This window comes from Podarcis muralis, chromosome 17 (assembly GCF_964188315.1).
Source record: "Podarcis muralis chromosome 17, rPodMur119.hap1.1, whole genome shotgun sequence".
NCBI lineage: Eukaryota > Metazoa > Chordata > Lepidosauria > Squamata > Lacertidae > Podarcis > Podarcis muralis.
In genome coordinates, this window is record NC_135671.1 from 38,410,778 (window position 1) to 38,429,649 (window position 18,872).

The 18,872-nt window shown below is 44.7% G+C and overlaps 1 protein-coding gene across 8 annotated transcripts in view; it reads right to left on the reverse strand.

Moving 5' to 3' along the window:
* Positions 1-688: 688 nt before the first annotated feature.
* Positions 689-18,872, reverse strand: part of ATP2B3 (ATPase plasma membrane Ca2+ transporting 3) — a 118,482-nt gene continuing 100,298 nt past the window's right edge. For 4 of the 8 annotated variants that reach the window (XM_028711449.2, XM_028711448.2, XM_028711446.2 and 1 more), the window contains one exon: positions 689-4,163. In XM_028711449.2, coding sequence (XP_028567282.2) covers positions 3,840-4,163 — 324 coding nt within the window. In that variant the 3' untranslated portion in view covers positions 689-3,839. Of the gene's footprint in view, positions 4,164-15,755; positions 15,910-18,872 lie in introns of all 8 variants that reach the window. The other 4 variants (XM_028711452.2, XM_028711451.2, XM_028711453.2 and 1 more) reach the window with 2 other exon arrangements.

An 18,872-nucleotide genomic window follows, 5' to 3' on the forward strand; every position in this document is an offset into this window, starting at 1 on the left:
TAAAGCCGCTAAGCCGTTAATAGCCGCGAAGCCGCTAATAGCCGTGCTTCGCAAGACGAAAAAACCGCAAGACGAGGAGACTCGCGGAACGGATTAATTTCGTCTTGCGAGGCACCACTGTATTACTTGTACATTTACAATGCTCTTGATAATTCCCCCCCAAAAAAACAAATTGGGCTTACAAACAATATTTTGTAGCACTTGTAGTTTATTTCTCCCCCATTTTTGCTTGAAAGTGTTGCTATCCTGGGACTGTGGCTGGTTTTCTGCTTTCGCTTTGGGTAGCAGCCTGGTCTTGTTTTAATAATCAAGTCGTTAAAGCAGGCTTTGTGATTTTTGGATGGCCTCTTCCATTTGGACAAATGTACAAGCGCTTTTTTTAAACTTATTTATTATTATTATTTATTATTATTTTTAAAAAACCTTTCACCCTCTCCCCCTTTTTACTATGATTTAGGAAAAAAAATATCCCCAATGAAACGGAATCCCCCCTCCCTTAGAAGGAATGCCCTTACCCTCCCACACTTGTGAAATAGCAGAAACTCACTGATAAACACCTGGCAAATTTGTACAGCAGCAAAGTGATCTCTTTTTTGTTCGGATGGGGTGTGTGTGTGCATATATAAGCCCAGACTGGGACTAAAGCTTTCCTTTGGTGGCCCATTCCGTTTACTTGAAAATTAAACACTTAAGATTTCCATTTTTATTTTTTTCCCCTTTAAACACTCAGATGAGGAAAAAGAAACTTTTTTTTTGTTTTCGTTGTTTTTCTTGGAAAGAAAAGATGACGACAAAAAGATTTACAGATGGGTTTGGCATTTGCCCTTCCGAAGAAGGGATGGCTTTTCTGACAGTGCTGCAGCTGGTATTTTCAAGCAGGTTTGCCCTGGGAAAACGCAGAGTATGTTCCACAGTTTCTAAATATTACAGACTTTTAGTTACATATTTTTTATATGCGGAGAAAGCTGGGGCTGCAAGGGGTTGAGGGCGACTCATCTTTGCAGCAAAAGACAAAACAGTCTGGTCAGGGACAGCACCCATGAATCCTGACTCCTTCCCCATCTCTCCCTGGCTGCTGTAGGTACAGCTCCTTTGTCACCATGTGTGACAGAACTATGTATGGTTCTTTGGTGGCCTCTATGTAGCCCCACATTGCGGAACTGTATCAGTGCAGACCACGGCACCAGATACTTGTAAGAAACTCTCAGCATCCACAAAAGGGTGCTGGCCCTTCATTTAAGTTCAGTGGTTGCACTCTGCCCAGATCTGTGCTTGCTGCCATGGAGAGCCAGTGGCAGTTAGGAGCTTTTCACAGGGTCTTTCTGGCAGGAATGTTGTATAACTGAGGTTAAGATAAGCTGGTTTGGTTTGGAAGAAGATGAACGCAAGCTTAACCTGGTGGAAGCCAGTATTCTCTCTGGGCAATAAAGGCGTTTTTCTGACCTTATGACACCATGTGCTACTGTGCCGTGAACCTCAACTTTTCTTTCTCTGCCCTCGCCTGCTAGACCAAAGGTTCTCTAAGCGAGAGCCAATGCAGTGCATCCATCCAATAGCACGTCAGAGTTAAACAAGGGAAATCACACCCAGCCATGGAAGCTAGTTGGTGGCCTCTGATACGGCATGAGATTCTTGATCTCAGGATCGTGCGTTTGATCCCACCTTGGGCAAAAGACTGCTGCAATTTTGGACTAGATGGTCCCTTTCAACCCTAGGATTCTATGAACTCATTCTCTAACTCTTTGTCCTGATAGGATTGTTGCAGGACTAACATAGAATAATGCGCTATAGGCTACCCTGATCCAAGAGGAAGAGTGGGATATTAACGAGCAAAGAAAACATTACCTCCTCACCACCTCCTCACAGCACTTGTCTGTGCATAGGATCAAGGTAGCATGTGAGCCAGGAATACACACTGTTCAGCAGCCGGAATCTCTGCCACCTTCAAACGGTTGCCTTAGGATTTTGGCGTACGAGGCAGAAATGTGTACAAATGGTACGCATTCTCTACTGCTGACTAGTATGAGGCACAGCCCACCAGGTCATTCACCTAAACGGGCTGAACAGTAATGCATGGGAGCTGCAAGAAAAGGCAGCAGTGCTCTCTTTTCTCTGTGCGGCAGACCAGCTTCCCAGTGCGTTGGGCCTCATGGACCTTCTCCCACCTTGTCACTCCTAAGGGCACCCCGGTCCTCGCTGCCATGGTACCTTTGGGATCTTCTCTGATTGTGGGGATTGCAGAGGCTGAATTTGTGGGTTCGTGGCTCCCATGGTACACAACTGTGTGAAGGAAAAAATAGTGAATGGAAATGCATGAAGTCTCCTTAAGGAAAAGTGGAATTCTCTTAATAACCTTGTTTCTCCCAGCCCAGCATTTGCAGGTACTGTCATTGGGTCTGGAGATATGCAGTCCTTGAAACCAGTGTAAAGGAAAAACATTATAACATGACTAAACTCTGGAATAAAACTGAATATAAATCAGCATTATTAAGTAAAAATGAGTGGAAGCCAGAACTGCTCGATGAGTAGTCATTAACTGCTGGTCGCTAAGCCTGCATGCTTTCAAATGTCTTTCCACAACCATGAGGGCTAGAAACCTATTCCTTCATTTTGGGCACAAAATATAAGATTATCAGAAATACAACTTCTTTGCCAGTCTGATCAATGCTTTGAATGAGAAATTTCAAATATCAAGAAAGTGGTTGCTTTCTTTCTTAGTAGATTAAAAAAAAGTAGTTCCATCTTTATCTTTCTCCCCCTTCTAAACAGTCTCTTTTGCTCAGATATTTATTGGAAGCTGGTCAAAATTACCAGCTTTAGGAAGCATTTGGATTGAGAGTACTTCCAGGGAGGGGGCTTGGTGGGCAGTACACCATTTCAGGGAGGCCTGCTTTGGGTCAGTTTCTGGATAACTGCCTGAAAAGGCCCAAATTTTTGCCAGTGCAACTAGACTCTTAATTTCCGCCACTCTGCATCTGTGCAAGACCCAGCCCATCAGGGCTTCTGTTACTGTACTCAGCAACTGCCCCACAGTCAATTCCCACTCCCAAGAGGAAATCATCAGTGTTCTTTCCCCGGCAAACCCTGATATAAAATACAAGCTACAGCAAGCAATGATCTTTTTTTAAAAAAACAAAACAAAAACAGATTTGCCCCAGGCTGAAATTCCCTTGGGGGAGAGGGGAAAGGAGAAAAGAGGGTTTGATAACAGGCATGCGTTATGGTCAGAAGGTCCGTTAATACATCTGTTGGTTGGTATCATATATATATATTTAGGATAATAGATGTCTAGATTATTCCTCTTTTTTCCTTTTTCCTTTTTTTTTTTTGTTCTTTTTCCGGTGCAAATATAGTTCCTTTTTTAAACTTTTTTTTGGGGGGGAGGGGAAACCTGAAAAGAGGTCCCAGAAATAAATCAAAGCAACCCCCAAACGGGGGATTATCGTGGGTTCGGTGAGTGTGTTTTGTGTCCAAAGAGAAACGAAGAACAGACTAGAGAAATGGGTGGTTGTTTTTTTTCCTGTACACCCTCCGGGACTCAGCCACAAACCCCTCATGGGTGATTCTGAAGAAAACTTTTCTCCCCCTTCACAGTTTGTCTATCGCTTTTCATTGCATCCATTCAGTTTCTCGTCTTCATTTGCCTGAGCCAACCAGTGGCAGAAACCGTGTCCATTTCCACCCCGTTAAGAGAAAAAACCTCCAGTGTCAAGAGGAGAAACGCCATCTCCTGCCCGCTTTCTTTCCTGACTCACTCAGCTAGTCCTTGTCTCCCAGGAGGAACTGAGCACCCCTGCTGTGCACAAAGTCATTTTGACTGGTTGCATGGTGGGGTTGTGTTAGAGGGAAGTTTCCATGCTGTGGAGCGGGCTAACAGGGCTGGACGAGGAGGTAGGTGTCTTGCTGGCATCCGTGCTTAGGTAGATGCCGCTGTCAATGGCGTTGTTGTTCTTGTTGGGGGATGGTGGGGGACTGGCCCGGAAGCGCCGTCTCGGGGGACCCTCGCTCTCCTCCACGTCTGTATCATCAATGAGGGGGATGTTGTGGATGTAGTCGTTGATCAAGAACTCGGGCGTTGTCATGAAGTTATGGATGGAGGTCTTCGTATCTGGCTTCTCCAGCCCTTCGTAGAGGGAACTACGGAACGCTTTCACTACGCGGATCTGCAGGGAAGGCCAAGAGGAAAGAGAAGAGAGAGAATGAGAGCTTGACTCTTGAGAGCTGGAACTGACGCCAGGCCACATTGGTGGGACTTGCTAACTTTGTCCTTTGCCAAGCTGGCTTGGTCAAGGAGAAGGCTGAGGAGAAGGGATAGGACCTTGCAGTCCTAACACTTAACTTTCCTCCTCATTCCAGCCCATGTGAGTGCAGGCCAAGCATTGTCAGTGGTTCTCCAGGGTTTCATAAATATCTCAGGTGAATTTGTTTTCAGCCCTGCTAGCTAATTGAGGGCACTTCTATGCTACAAAACAGCATATATCAGCTTTATACCAGTTTAACTGTCATGGCTTCCCTCAGCAAATTGAAGCACAGTGAGGGGGCTAAGAATTCTGTATGCCCCTAATTCCAATTAAAGAGTTACGATTTCATGGGAATGACTGTTAAGCCAGGATAAGTCTGTGGTGTTGTACATTTTAAGGTGATGGTAACTTGGACGTAAGCTAAGCCATACAAATGTTGTGTGCTGCATAAGCTCTGCTCTGACCCGCCTTTCATAGGCTATAAGCAGAAGCAAAGAGGCCAAAGAAAGGCTTGTGCAGCTTTATACTGTTCTTGATACCACCTCCCGCCACCCTACTTCATTTTCTTTGGCTCCTAAGTCCCAAGGCCCGACTCAAAGCTGGTGGAAAGAGCGGACAACCAGCCCCTCTGCTTTCTTAACTATAACCAGTTTCCGTGTGTTTTGTTGTTCTTTATTTTCCATTTCCTCGCCATACCTGGGATATTATTTACGATTCCTGGTGGACATTGATGGAAGGGGTGATTGGGGAGAAAGGTGAGGGGGACTAAAGGAGCCCTCATCAGCAGTGAAGAACTAAAAAAACTAAAAGGGATGAGAAGAAGAATCAATAGAAAAAATGGCAAGTGCGGATGGTTAGAACAGGAATGGGGGAGGGTGTTATGTGGCCAACATTTTTTTATTGGGTGAAACAATCTAGTGGCTTTGTAAGGGACAGACAGTGGAGGGTGGAAATGAATTTAATCTAAAGAAAGTGAGAGAACGGAAAAGAAATTGTGTGTGTGTGTGTGTGTGTGTGTGTGTGTGTGTGTGTGTGTGTGTGAAATCCTCTACACTCAGGAAAAATCCTGAACTTTTTTCTTTTGGGGTACAGCATTTCATACCTGCTCTGTTTCTTTGCTGCTTGTTTCCCCCCATCTTCTCGCCCCTCAGTCTGGCAATTGACACAGGCGTTTAAAATTCTGTTGGGCTCCCCTTAATTTCCTCAGAGTTGAGAACATAGCAGCTAATTTACCAAAGGTGACAGGGGAGTAGCATTTGATTTCCCAGCTTCAGAAAAAAGCTTAAAATATTCTCAGCCTGTCTGGTTTCACGAACGGAATGAACCTACTGCCTCTTTCAAGGAAGGGCTGGGGGGAAATGGCCCCAAAATAAACAAGCAGTGTGCTTACTGCCATGTCCATCTTAATCAGCCCTGCAGTGCTTTGTGGGTAAAAATCCTACACAATTCTGCTCCTAGCTCAAAATTTCTGGTGAGTTTTGGTGTGGGAGAAGGGGGAACACTTTTTCTCCCATGAGAGAGGAGTGGCTCATCTTGATTAGCGCTTAGGAAGCTGGTGGTGGACAAGAGACGCATAATGTGGACTCGTCTGCATGCCCAGTGAGCAAAAGAAGTAGGACAGAAGCACAACATTCTAGGGCAGCACATGCAGTTGGGTGCCTTCATGCCACATCATGCTTTAGGGGCCCAGAATCCAGTTCCTGTACCCAGGAGATGGGGTGGGAAGGATCAAGCTGAGGAGAAGGCCTAAAAGAGAAAGACAAAAAGCAACAAAGCAAAACCCAGAACCCCAGCACAATTCGGAAGCATGCAGGAAAGGCAGAAATACTGGGTCATATACTGAAAGGTAGCTAAGCAAATAATGATGGAGCTTAGAGAGAATATGGTATTTGAAGGTCTGAGGCTCCTAAATGCTCTTTCCTCCATTGGGAACGATGTGAGGCTATTATGTGAGAAGAGAACCATTTTAGGTTCTACAGTCAGCAATGAGAAAAATATGGTTCTGTTGCTGTTCATGGTAAAGCAAGGAGTCCTACAACCGACTTTCAGCTTTGCACAGAAAGTGAAAAACAAAACTAGAACCCAACATTTTAATGTGGCTGCTCGGAGTAAACTTTTAGTGAATACACACGATTTTTTGCTGGGTGGTAAGGTACTAGATGGTGCACACAACCATTTGGTAAGCCCATTGTTTCTATTGTTCTGCCAGGTTGTGAGGAAAATCTTCATACTTATCAGAAACCCAGGAAATAAGGGGAGAGGTAAAATTTGTGTTAGCACATGATAAAACCATGCTGGCTTAACAAGTGGTTACATGCACACTGGTAAATTACCAGCTAGTAAATGGTCAGCTACATGAAGGGAAAGGGGGCAAGTTCCTATGCAATTGTGTAGTCATGAATGTAGCAGGTGCTACATTCTACTTAGGCCTCTCTGGGACTGGGAGTGGAAAGATTTGTTTTAGCATCATATAATAAATCTAAAAGACTAGGAATATGTCCAGTTTACTCTGTTCCATGCTGGCAATGTCATTACTTTGCTCTTCAACCCTGGCCTCTGATTAGTCAAAGAAGGTAATTATATCACCCTGGGTTATATCATGTTTCAGTCCCAGGTATTGGTTGCCTCATTACGTGTTTAACTTGACATTATCTGTTGAGCCTTTCCCCCCTTAGGGTAACACTGTGCCCCTGCCATGAGGTAAAGTGAGCTTGTTGCCTCAGGCAGATTTTGTGCACCATTAAGGGCAGCAGAGTTGGAGACCAATCCAAAGCATGAAGCTCAATCCACCAGGATGTTCTCATGCACAAGTCCCACTAAAATGAAGAACTGCTTCATAATGACACAATGGTTCATTTCAAAAGGGTGTGAATATGAGACATTTTCAAGGTTAGTTAGCAGGAGGGAGGCCATGTTGTTTTTCCATCTCAATATGTCTTTGGTCAGCCTTGTCTACCTTAAACATTGCTCTCCTTTTTGGTTTCATGGCTCTTTCTTGCTCCCTGAACTGTTGGCAGTTGACTATCTTGGACCAGTGACCTCTCGCATATCGCCATCTACAGGGCAAGTTTTAAACGTTTCCGAGCACAGTTCAAAGTGTTGGTGCTGACCTTTAAAGCCCTAAACGGCCTCAGTCCAGTATACCTGAAGGAGCATCTCCACCTCCATCGTTCTGCCCGGACACTGAGGTCCAGCGCCGAGGGCCTTCTGGCGGTTCCCTCGCTATGAGAAGCCAAGTTACAGGGAACCAGGCAGAGGGCCTTCTCGGTAGTGGCGCCCGCCCTGTGGAACGCTCTCCCACCAGATGTCAAAGAGAACAACAACTACCAGACTTTTAGAAGACATCTGAAGGCAGCCCTGTTTAGGGAAGCTTTTAATGTTTAATAGGTTATTGTATTTTAGTGTTCTGTTGGAAGCTGCCCAGATTGTTTGGGTTCCCCCTGTCAAAGAAGGTAGACTGCCAATCATCATACTGGAAAGACCTAAATCACTCTCAGAACTACATTTCTCAGAGTTCCTTAGGCAGTATCCCACGAGAGGCAAAAAGCTTTTGGGGGGCTGGTGGGGGGGAGAGGGGTTTTTTTAGTAGATAAAGACCTAAAGGGCAAAGGGTAAAAAGCAAAAATAAAACAGCCCTCCATGCAGCATGTCTTCATGTGCAGTTTGCCTCTAAAACATGAAGCATCCCTGAAACCAGGGATGCATCACCTTTTCTCTGTCCGGTTCAAATTGTCATAAATGGGTATTGTAACCATACTGTATGTAGCTCACAGGAGAGTTGAGAGGATGGATTCAATCAGACCTACATAATTTGTAATTCACCAAGCCAGCCCACGAGCTTCCTGTTTTTGGTATCTGCCTGTTTGTGTCAAGTATCTACCAACTGGTGGTATCTACACAGCTGGTGGGCTACATTCAATTTGCAGGGCCAAAGGCTGTGCAGAGCTGAATGAAATGGTGCTTTTTCCCTCTTAAGAAGGGATGGAAACACAGGATTATTACTGGGGCAGGAAGGGAATCAACTAAAACAATTTGAGTTTTGAAATAGGAATATTGGTCGGGGGGGGGGTTGTTTAAAGGAAGCTGGTGATGCCATCAGACTACATTCCTAAGCAAGGCATGGACCCACTTGGAGTGCTGCCCTCTTAGGAAAAGGTCCCAGTGTTGTGCTGTGCAGATGGGAAAGCAAAGTGGTGGATGGTTTGCAGCTGCTGGTACATATAGCAACGCCCCCCCCATGCACCACTGGGAGAGTGCAAGTTTTGGATGGAGGAAGTGGAGATGAGGAAGGAGGGGTTGCTTTCATGCTGCAAGAAAACCAGGGCAGAAAACCCCAAACTGTGACTTCAGAGAAGCAAAACAGCTCAGACAGACAGACAGACAGACAGACAGACAGTGAAAGATGCCTCCAATCACAGCCTCAGGACACGAAGTGAAGAAAGACCCATGCATTGCTGCAACAGTACGGTAAACTTTCGAGTATTGAGGCCCATCCTTGCTGTTTTGGGGAGGAGACAAGGGAAGGGAGGATTATGAGTTCATGCTGTGCCACTGGTGCCTCCGTCCATGCCCCACAGGCTACCCTCTTGCCCCTGCCCCAAAGCGGATGGTAAGACACAGAAAAGAAAGATGAGCCAGCAGGTTGAGGGAAAGCAGCAGGTGAGGGGGGCAGGATAGGACCCTTTTGGAACATAAGGGCTCAAGACACTGGGTATATAGTGGAAATACATATGATTTAGCTCTGCACTAGCAGTTCAGGAAAGGTTACAAAACCCACTGCTAACACCCCCCCCCCCGACATGTCTGAATTCCAGACATAAACTGATCAAGTAGCAGATCTGCTTCTGGGAAACTGCAGTTCTCTGACAGGAGCTATGCTTCTGTAATGGAGAATTCTCACCACCCTTACCAAACTACAGTTCCCAGGTTTCCCAAGGGGAAACTGACCTGGGCCTGCCCCACTAACAGGCTGAAGTTTCAAGTGTTCCAGATTTCATAGAATTTACTTTGTACTCTAGAACTCAGATGAAACCACTGATTCCTGAAATTGCCTGCCATCCCTTCGTCTCGGCACAGAGCCTGCCTCTAGGTTCCATATTGTGGTCATGTTAGAGCAGGGGTGGAGAACCTGGTAGTCTCCAAATGTTGTTGAGCTCCAGCTCCCATCAGTCCCAACCCAGCATACCCAGTGGTCAAGGATGATGGGAATTGCAACATTTGGAGGGCTAGAGGTTCTCCCAGCCTGTGTGACAGAACCACTGGCTTTTATAAGATGAAATTTAGATGCCAGATCTAAACTCCAGCCCTCTTGTGTCTCCAACCTTAGCAAACTCATTCAGCCAGGGGAGTCCTTCAAATTTCAGCAGCACCCTATGCAAGGCAAAAATTTGGCACCTGACCTTTGCCTTCCTTTCTGCTTAATTCACTACTTCATAGTTGTGGTGCCCTGTGCTGCCCCCCTAGGCTGAATGCCTGGTGCAGTGGAAATGGTTGTGCTGCCCTAAACCCGCCTCTGATTGAGCTACTGTAGGCATCCCTTGCAAGAGAGCCTTCCTATATTAATGGGGGCTGGACAAGTAGAAGCTCCTCCCCTCCAAGAATGAATGACACCACTCACATACATGGGTGGAAGTAAAGGCATGTATTCAGGAATACCACATGGATAGGTGAATCCAGTGGGTCTTCTTCCTCTCAACAGTGTTCTGGATTTTAGCATTTACTTTATTCTAACTTCTGATTGGGGATTTTCCAACTAGATCAACCAGGTCAACCAGGTGGGGCCTCTGGATTTCAGATCTGCTTTCTCCTTCATTAAGAGGCCCAAATGCCTGGTGACCCTCACTGTCAGCTTTGCTCTCTACACGGTCAGATAGAAACAGTATTCTAAAACTGATGTTGCTGGTTTAGCAGGCATCTCTCTCTTCGCTGATCCTAAAGAAGCAGCCACTATAGAAAACCTGGACCTTACATAGCTGAGGGCCATGCTAAAATAGCTGAGGGTCTTTCTATCTTTTTCATTCTTTCTTTGTTTGGTGAGGTGGCAAGGGTTCCTGGGAAGGCAGGCTGCATCTTGTACCTGCATGTGATGACCCAAGTCCCCATGAGAAAGCAGAAAGCAGCAGTGATGAGATGAAGGTGGCAGGTGAAGAGAAAACGAGGAAAGGGAGTTGGGGGAGGGAGAAGGGAACACTTTGGCTGGTTTATTGTTTGGGGTTATTGTTTTTTGTGTCTATTTTTTTCTTTTTTCTTTCTTTTTTTTACAAAAACACTACAGGAAATCCCCGGCTGATACTGAGGTGGTTCCATCCATGATATCTCGGCAGCTGCAAAGGGGAGAGAATAGGAAGGGAAAGTTTGTAAGGGAAAGGTGCAAGGGAGAAGGAAGAGGGCAGGGGGTTCATGTCAGGCTCGTGAAAAGGGGTTCCAAAAATAGGTTCCAAAAAGGTCCAATGCAGCCTTCCCTCACCTGCTTCCATCCACCTATTTTGGATTACTGCTCCCATCAGCCTTAGCTACTGAGTTCTGAGGTTGATGGGAGATGCTATCCAAAACTCCTAGAGGGGACCAGGTTAGGGAAGTCTGGTCTAGTGAATATTGGGCAGCAATATTGCTTAGGTATCCAATAGATCTTAGACTTGGCTATCGAATATTGGGTTTTGTTTTATGTTGCTTTTGTCATGCATATTGCGCTTTGTGTATGTAATATGAACTCAGCCTCCCTGGGAAGGTGTTAGTGGAACTGGGAGTGTCTCCCTAATGCTCCCTATTGTCAACTACAACCAATTATACCTTGATAACGTTATTAGTACAGACTTCAACTACCACATTCTGGTTCCAGATTTACAAACATGAATCAGAGCCCAACTCTTTACTAGCCCTTGTTATTACGACAGCAGGATGGCTATTAGTGGGCAACAAAGTCTGTGTTGCCTTATACATGCTTATCTGGGAGCAAGTCCCATTGAATTCAGCTTATTTCTGAGTAGAGAGGTTTAGGCTTGCAAGTTGTGATTCTGATTATGCACTCCTAGGATGCCTCACGTCATGGCTGAGCTGGCAAATTGTGTACAGATTATAGCTTTCCAGATCCATGGAGCTGGTATTGTAGAGGCCATACAATGCTTATAATACATGTGCCCCATTTTGTGTGTATGTGCGACTGCTCTCACAGTATTGGCCAATTTGATTTTGCAATATAACAAATTCCTGAATGTATAACCAGGACTGCTGTAGTAGATACTTTTACCTCAGCAGTGGAGCACTTGGGTAATTTTAGATTCTGACTTATGTGTGATTCTGACTTCTTATGTGTGAGAGATGTCTTTAGAATATTTGATTATTTCAATATGTAGCTAGCCAGTCCTTTTGAGTTTGGGGGTCTCCTGATCATTCTGCTGAGTAGAACCTTGGACATCTGCCCCAGAATCCTGCCCTGACAATATCACTGCTGTTCATGATAAACACAACTAATTTTGTCTTTCTAGCTTATGGTCAGGGAAAGTAACGCTATGATAAAAACATATAACCAGACATTTAAATTGAATGAATTTTCTTAAAATAAATATTAAAACTCTGCCCCACTCTTATTTAAACACTAGCCCTAGCAAATAATGAAATGCACACCCACATCCAGATATGATTCTTACGTAGGGTCTACAATACCTGGCACATCTTTAAGAGTACAGGTAACTCACAACTTACGCACATTTAACTTGTGTGCATTCAGCTTTACATGCTTGGCAAAAAAATGTGCTTTGACTAAATGCAGAATGTAAGCCAGTGTAAGTTGAGAGTTGCCTGTATATCAAAAGAGATGAGCACTTGAGCAGTCAAAGTTTTTCCAAGCAGGCAGCTGCAGCCTTGAAGGAACTTTCACTTGTCACCAACTTGGATGTCGGAGTCTGCTATGAATGGCACAGAAGTCTTGCCAATAACTGCTCAGCTCATGTGGATAAGATATGATGTTAAGGGCTCGTCCACACTTCCACTTGTTCCACTGCTTTTCCACTGGGGAAACCTGCTGTTTACCACTGAATCAGAACAAACCTGTTTTTCTGCAGATTGATGTTTGTCATAATTCAGCAGTGGGTTTTCCCAGGGGAAAGTGGTGGGACAAGCGGAAGTGTGGACGAGCCCCAAGCTACAAGGGGAATGGCAATTGACTTTCCACACTATCAAGAGGTGTAGTTTTCTGTGCAGGGATCCTGTTGTGTTCTATCCCAACCTGCTGTGGTTGAAGCAATCTGAAATTCATTCACTATAACCCATGCAGTGAGTGGCGTTTTATGACACCACTTTTTTAAAAAATCATTTTAGATTAGATCTGAAATGTTATTCCACCTTTATTTTCTTTAATGGAAGACAGTTATGCAACAGGAAAATGCTGTTAAGTGTCTTTCTGTATTAAGTTGTTATAGTGCTAAAACACTGTAAAATAATAATGCTAACTAGTAATTTGTTGCCACCCTGCCACAGCCCTGTCTAGGTAAGCTGCAGCAATGCTGGTGTCAAATGGTGTTGTTGTTTTTTTACAGCTCTGCCTACTACCGATGCTATTTCTTTATTTAAAAAAGATGTAATAAACTTTTGGGATGTCATCCATTTTATCAACATGGTTAACGGCAGTGGCCAAAAAGGGTTCCTGGTGTATAGGACTATATGCCTCTTTAAGTAAATACATCTACGTTTGTGGAAATTGTGTCACTATTCTGTTCATGTCAATTTCACCCTAATCATTTAGTGTAGAAGCACTCTTAAGACAGAAGCATCTGTGCCACCATGATAAGAGGAGGAAGGTTGCATTGGAATCTATCAGGCTTTATTCCAAGAGGTGAGGTGAGATAGCTGCCTGCGGCAGTGATTTTAGGTGTCATTAACAGTTGCAGGACACAATCCACTGGGACGTTCTTGTGCAGCTGCCACTTTGAAATGAACTGTTACATGGGTTTATTCATTTCATTATGACTTGATCAGGGGAGCTGCTCAGTATTTTGTGCCATGTGCTAATTAGGGGCAGGGAAGAGGGAGGGTGGAAAGTGCAGTTTGGATTTTCTGTTTCATGCACCAAAATGTTTCAGGTGGTCCCTGTTTATTCTGTGAGCCTGAAATGACAAACTCCCCTTTGGAAAAATTAGGGTGGAGAAACCCATTTGCCATCCACAACATGGTTCCTAAAAAAGAAACATAATCATCATCAAAACAAAATAAATCAAAATAACTGACACAGCACTTCCAAGATGCAAGAGGTAGGGGAAAGACCAAAGGCCATTAATGGATATCAATTTCCCAAGGAGCAACAGCAGTTCGCTGGAAGGGAGGAAGAGAGTTTAATATAAAGGCAGCATTTAAAGAGAAAGAGAGAGAGAGAGAGAGAGAAACAACTGCTGAAATTGCAGCAAAGATTACGAGGCCATACTCGAAGGTTTACATGGTCGGGTGCACACCCTTTGAAAAGCAAGGCCAGTACATGTCATACCAAAAGGTACCATGAAACTGCCACACCACAGCGCTGGCATGACCACCAGCATGGCTTTGATTGGTTAAAAGAAAAGAAAAGAGACTGTTGAAATATTCTAAACAAACCAACTTGCTGAGAATACCTGAGACCTAATCCGAGAGCTGGAGTTCAGGGAGTGGACAGCTTACCTCTTTGGTTCTTTCACTGTCGTGCAAAAAATGAAAAATAAAGAGGGGTTTTGTGCCCCCCCCTCCAAGAAAGCATTGGCATAGCATAGTTTCTGAAGAGGGAAGGATAGGTGAGGCACAGGAAGGAGACTGAGGAGGAAAAAAGGAGCAAGGGAACCACTTTTTTCATTAACATACGGAGGAACTGGTCCATGACACCCCTGTGGGTGCCTTCAAGAGGCATATTCTCACCTTTTGCTTCTGAGCAAAGTGAAAGGCTCCCCTTTCCTGACACATCCCAGACCCCAGAGTTTCAGTCCTTTCCATAAACATGCTTTTCACTCTTGTAATGCCTTGAGCCTTCAGAGCAAGGATTGTTGTTTTCTCACACAATCTCTTTCAAAGTATTTGTTTATTCAGAGGCTTCCTATAATAAATTCACTTTGAGTGGGGGGTGAACAAGAGCTGCTATGACATCTTCTCTGGACCCCATATGCTGTCTACCATGCATATTTAAACCAGTTTCAAACCTGCTGCGCTGCTTTGGCTCCCAGTCTAGGAACCAAGACAGGGCTGATCTAACATACAAATAAATGTAGTTTGCTGAGGATGCTGAGAATTCTGTTCGAGATCCTTGCCCTGCTCCTCCACACAGAACTGCAGTTCCCAGGGTTCCCAAGGAAGAAGGAGGAACTGTTAAAGCAGTTTGTCTCTAGTGCAAATATGCCTGGAATCATAGATAGCTATCTTACAAAAAAAAAAAAAAAGAAGGAAAAAAAAGACAAATCTACTCAACGCCCTGGATTTTTGATGGGCAAGCCTGACACTAAACCTGTCCGCACTGGTTTAAATGTGAAGTGTAGGTGGAAGATGATATTTGGAATCATGTAAGTGAAGATGTTTGCAGCTGCTGTTGAGCAAAGCCTCTTTATTCCAATGTAAATTGCACTACAGCTATTAGTGGCCTGAATCAGCCTCATTTGGTGTTTAGAGGTAAAAATGCGAGTCTGACCTGCCAGCTCATTCTAGCGTCCTCTCCAGTCAGGGGCATGAAGTCACGGTTAGAAGGAAGAACTTCTCCTGTGTTGGTTGACTGGTTCTATGCAAAAAACTGCATTTCTTTTTCTTTTTGGTACTGACTTCCTACAGATTTAATCTACACCAGAATTGCCTTGATCCTCACTATGATCAACAGATGACTTCATATTTATCCCAGGAATGGTGATGCAATAAGCTGTTATTGTCCAAAAGTTTGATGTTGTGGGGTCTGGTACCCAATCTTTTGCTCTCCTCTATGCAACACCCACCCACCCCACCCCAGAAGCAGAACTCTGACGTGCAACAGTGAGTGACACACACCAAACACCACAATAAACACCAATCACCATCAAGATGTGTGGCTAGGCCGAGAAAAGAAGCTGGACCCCCAGCTGGTAGTGCTCTACGGTGCTTCAGTTCCTTTGACTGAAACGGAACCCCCTGCCCATGCAGACCCCTCCCTCCGTGCCCATGACCTCACCAGCTGGGGATCTGACTCCAGTCCATTAAAAACCAGCAGCCACTGATAGAGAAGGTGAAAGAGGTGAGCAAACGAAGGAGAAAAGGGGTGCAGGTGGCTAAAGAAGGAGGGGCAAAGCGCAGAAATTGTATGGCTTTATATAAGTTGTAAATCCGGTGTGACTGAGACCGGACAGAGAAAAAACTGAAATAAATAATATTGCAACAGTGATTGCAGCAACGAGGGGCCAAGGGGGTGGGTGGGTGGGGTGGATAGAAGAGAAGGGAGGGGATACTGGAGGAGGGCAGCAATAGGATGGGGGTTCTTTTGTCTTTGTTTGGTTTGGTTTTTTTAAAAAAAATCACAAGCAGTAAGAGGAAATCAAGACTCACTCCCGGCACCGGCGCTGGCATTTGCGGCGGAGAGAATTACGTGAGTGGGGGTAGAAATATTGGTTACATCGTGCAGTTGGCTGAGGACGGAAGAGCGGCGTCGGACAGCCCCCTGAAAGGAGCCACTTCTCTTGAAGGTGCTAACTACCTCCATCTGCGGGAGAGAAAATGAGATAGAAAATTTGGATGGCAGCGGGCAGCGGCTGCAGTGGAACAGCGCATACCAGCCAGAATTGGCCATGCTGGGGGTTTGGCCTCCTGCCACAGTCTATGAAGCATTATGCACCAGAGGCCAGCTAGTGGGAGTTGGCACCACACTGATGTTCTTTTATGGAAAGAGCAAATTGCAGCAGCAGAAGATCGAGGCAACTGGTCACACTTGAAGGCTCCCTTTCTAAAGAATTTACACAAAGTACAAACCCTTAGCAGCACATTATACCAGAATTGTTGGGGGGAAATCCAGCAAGACACAAATGGCTGTAGCCAATCCATTAAGAACAGAGTGCAAGGCACAACTGACCTGAGAAACTCGTTGCTACAAGGTGTTTGTGAAGACCAGTGTTACAGCTTCGTTGGGGGAAATAATAAAATAATTAAAAGACAAGAATCATGGACAATAGGTTCATCGTTAGCCATCACCAAGGGGCAAAGACTACAGCCTCAAACAAGAGGATGGTCATAAAACATTTGCACATTTCAAATTGCTATACAGTGGTACCTCGGGTTACATACGCTTCAGGTTATATACGCTTCAGGTTACAGACTCCGCTAACCCAGAAATAGTACCTCAGGTTAAGAACTTTGCTTCAGGATGAGAACAGAAATTGTGCTCCGGCGGTGCGACAGCAGCAGGAGGCCCCATTAGCCAAAGTGGTGCTTCAGGTTAAGAACAGTTTCAGGTTAAGAATGGACCTCCGGAACAAATTAAGTACTTAACCCGAGGTACCACTGTATAACTGAGCAGTAATACAAATCTCTCATTCAAGAAAAGTCTGTTCCTTCTCAACATATGGCCACATTCTAGCATGCCCAAGGAACTGAACCCAAGAAAGGATTTTACACATGAAGGGGTGGGGTTTTGTAGAACAGCTGGCTGGATCCTTGAGGACTGGGGTGACCAGCAATAGGAAGTAGGGTTACCTCCACTTATAATTGTGTCCCAGTGTATACCGTTTCACTTCCTCTTGTGCATGTGAACAGCTGGCATTAATTCCTAAGGGGAAAAGAAAAGCACTGCCCTTGAGGTCACGGTTGCTGTCATGGCAAAATCTGCTCCCTAGTGCCTGGCCTTCCTTGGCAGGACTCCGACAGAAGCAAGTGCAGTCTCTAAACGGTGCATTTTACAGTTCTCCTGCTCTGAATCTTGGGGGATACTATGTATGTTTTGAGCAAGATTGTCCTGAACCCAAGCACAGATGATTGCATGAGAAGTCGCTGTAAGAATATACCCAGCTCCATGAAACTTTCCACATGTGTGGAAGCCCACCAGGAGCCATAAAGAACTGAAACATAGTTGTAGGTCCCCTTATGTTATGTCAACCACTTTGAGATCTTCTTGTGGATAAGCAGCATATAAATATTTTCTAAATAAATCTGAGACAAATTATAAATATAAGGCTAATTCACACATTCATACAATGAGATTCTATTTCTTTTATACTGTTGAAGTTGCCAAAGAAAACCGATTCTCCACTTCTGATTTGTTGAAACAATATGAACTCAGTGGGCTTACTCAGAACAAAGTGCTATTTTGTTCTGTTGTTTTAATTTCCTGCTAACGCACTTAGAATTGCAGCCTAAATATTGTATATAAAAACCATCCCTATTTATTGTTGAAGGTTGATTATGAGTAGCTTTTCATTCTGTAGCCTATCTCATTGTTGGAGGCTGGCTAGGAACTTATTTTGTTTTGTTTAATCTTAGTTTGTTTAATCTTAGTTATGCAAATAAAAATTGTTGGCAAAATTAAGTATAAAATAAAATGTCTGGCAGCCGAGTGCTGGGAGTGTGGCCGGTTTGTGCGCATTGGGCGCAGAGCCACAGGGGATGTCAGAACTCTACTTCAGAATGGAGAGGGGGCAGGCACTGGATTTTGGCCCTGCCCAGGGCGCCGGGGAAATTTGAGACCCCGAGGTCCCCCACTGCTGGCATGGCTAGGGCAATATTAAGTCTGGAAGAGCAAAGTAGCACCCCTGCCTTCCTGTTGCATACGCCTTATGGGAAAAAACGGAAGAGTGTGCTGTTGTGCAGCTAGCTAGATGAGTGCTCCAGTGTTGGTCTGTATAGAAAGGGAACACACTGCTGCCCAAGAGATAAATAAAAGAACAAAAAGAATAGTAAATTATCATTAAATTGCTCGGTCGTGTGTGAGCGGAGACGTTTGCTACCTACATTTGCCACTTTTTTGCTTTAAAATTGAGCTTCGAAAGCACCCTTAAGTGCAAGTAGATAAATAGATACCGCTTTATAGCAGGAAGGTAAATGGCGTTTCCGTGTGCTGCGCTGGTGCAGGCTCGCCAGAGCAGCTTCGTCACGCTGGCCACGTGACCCGGAAGTGTCTCCGGACAGCGCTGGCCCCTGGCCTCTTAAGTGAGATGGGCGCACAACCCTAGAGTTGGACATGACTGGCCCGTACGGGCAGGGGTACCTTTAGCTTTACCTTTACATTGAAGCATGCCGTGCCATGCCATATAAGTAATGAATCAGAGGACTAATATTAGAATATTACTGTGTAGAAAAGGCTGTCTACCTGAACAAAAAAAATCACAGAGCATCTACCTCCCAATCCTGCAAATTACCCTCCTTGAATTCTTCTTTGATATAGTTCACTATTATACCAGAGTGTGAAAGCAAACAGGCCAATATGTTTATCGAAGACTCAAGCAAGCGAGTCATAGTCACATGGTTAGGAAGACACCCCCTCCCCAGATTTAACGGGGGGGGGGGCATTTCCCCCACCCAAATATAGCAGTTGTATTTGGTACTTCTGAAACACACATAGCTAATTCATGCAGCAGGGTTATGGGACCACTTTACACAGAATTGGGGTGGATAGTGGTGTCATCCATTTCTGCAAATGCCTAAGTGAGTATGCATAGCTCACATTATTTGTCCATT